A 1,948-nucleotide genomic window follows, 5' to 3' on the forward strand; every position below is an offset into this window, starting at 1 on the left:
GCAAAAGAAGAAATATCAAAAGAAAATGTTTGCAATGTGGAAAGTGAGCGATCAACTGAATGAAAGTCAACACTACACACCTCATCATCACAAACAGAAAAATCATTGGGGTAGAAGAAGGAATTCATTATTGGCAAATCTAAATCAAATGTGGTGAGACCATACTCGTTCATGTTGAGAAGGGAAGGTTCACATTCAGCTACAGAGTCTTCTATGAAAGCATCAATGGCACTTATACCCAACAATGAGTAATCTTCATATGGGTGCTTTATAGCTTCATAAACATTAAAATTGATCATGTGATCACCCACTTCCATTGTGATACAACCATCTTTCATACTAATCACTGTGTTGGCAGTTCAAAGGAATGGTCTCCCTAAGATCAATGGTTGATTCATGGGACATATCCAAGACATAGAAATCTGCTGGAAAAATCAAGTCCTTAACCTTGACCAGAATATCTTCCAATAGCCCATGAGGTCTTCTAATGCTTCTATCAACCAACTGAATGATCATACTAGTGTCTTTTATTGAATTAATGCCCAAAGATGTATAGATAGACAATGGCATAACATTTATAGCAGCACCCAAATCTAGGAGGGCACTAGCTATATTCAATTTACCAATAGTGCATGGAATTGTAAATGATCCTGGATCAGAACACTTCACTGGTAAATGTGGCTTAAAAAGTGCTGAAACACTTGAGCCTATTTGAACCAATTTATTGGGTTTGCATTTCCTCTTGTTAGTACACAACTCCTTCGAAAATCTCACATACTTAGGCATACTTTTCAGGAAATCCAATAAGGGTACATTAACTTCCAGCTTGCTAAATAGATTCAAAGCATCTTTCTCAACTTGTTCATTAGACAATTTCCTACTAAGAAGAAATGATTTAGGAAAAGGAAGCTCTAAAATCTTTACCTCACTCTTACCCTTCCTTAATTGCTTCTGAATTTCTGGAAGTTCCTCATTTTGTTGACCAGAAGGAGTTGGGACTGCTTTGGGTACTTCTTGCTCTAACTCCTTAATTCCAGAATGCTGAGAGTTTGCATCATCATCATGTGTGGAAATTGATTCTTTCTCTTTTTTCCTTGTTGACAATAATTTTCTCTCACATTTGCTTTCAGATTGAACTTGAGGGGTCACCACAGAATCATCATTTTGCTGCATATTATCAGATTCTTTAAGTTGTTCATCATCCTCATCCAAAGTAAAACTGACTTGTTTTCCAACTTGTCTTCCACTCCTCAAAGAAATGGCATTCAATGACTTTGGATTAATCACTGTATTTGAAGGTAGAGACCCTCCACTTCTTGCTTGCAGATCGTTAAGTGTATTAGACATTTGAGTGACAAAATTATTCAGATTAGCAGACTTAGTTTCCCACTGCTCAATCTTCTGCTCCAATGCACTCATCCTAGAATTGGTCAAAGAATTGTTGTTGGCTATCTCAGATTTCATTTCCTTCATACATTGAATCAATTCAGCCATACCATTGTCATTTTTGGAGGAGGATGCACCTTGATGCTGTACTAAAGTTCTGGTATGTTCAGAATTCACTCTGTTGTCCTGAAACTTGTTTTGCATTGTTAGAGGTTTTTCTGATCCTTCCCTCCACCTAAAATTTTGATGATCCCTCCATCCCTCATTATAGGTGTTAGAATAAGGATTTCTTTGTGAAAATTGTCCTGATCTTCCTTGATAAACAGCAAAAGTTCTTCAGTATGAGAGGGACAATTTTCGCTTGTATGCATGGGTGATGCACAAAAATCACATGAAGGGGCCACTAATGCTTGGGAAGTGCCAACTCAATTGTAAGGCTTCAAATACCTCTCTTGTTCCAATCTCTCCATTCTTTTATCCATTCTATCTGTAAGTGCCAGCAGTTGTGCAAACAAGTCTTGAGAATGATGAGAAGACATCTCCTTGACTCCTTGTGTTTCCC

The 1,948-nt window shown here is 37.5% G+C and overlaps 1 protein-coding gene across 1 annotated transcript; it reads right to left on the reverse strand.

Annotated features, from left to right (window-relative positions):
- Positions 1-339: 339 nt before the first annotated feature.
- Positions 340-1,590, reverse strand: LOC114715386 (uncharacterized). The gene has a single exon (XM_028900226.1). The coding sequence runs from the start codon at positions 1,588-1,590 to the stop codon at positions 340-342; it is 1,251 nt and encodes a 416-aa protein (XP_028756059.1).
- Positions 1,591-1,948: the final 358 nt, after the last annotated feature.

Source organism: Neltuma alba, unplaced genomic scaffold (genome assembly GCF_004799145.2).
Source record: "Neltuma alba isolate B1F8T4 unplaced genomic scaffold, ASM479914v2 tig00011588_pilon, whole genome shotgun sequence".
In the NCBI taxonomy this organism is placed as follows: domain Eukaryota; kingdom Viridiplantae; phylum Streptophyta; class Magnoliopsida; order Fabales; family Fabaceae; genus Neltuma; species Neltuma alba.

Coding starts and splice junctions, on each gene's coding strand:
- LOC114715386 (XM_028900226.1), bottom strand. CDS start 1,590: ATGCAAAACAAGTTTCAGGACAACAGAGTGAATTCTGAACATACCAGA.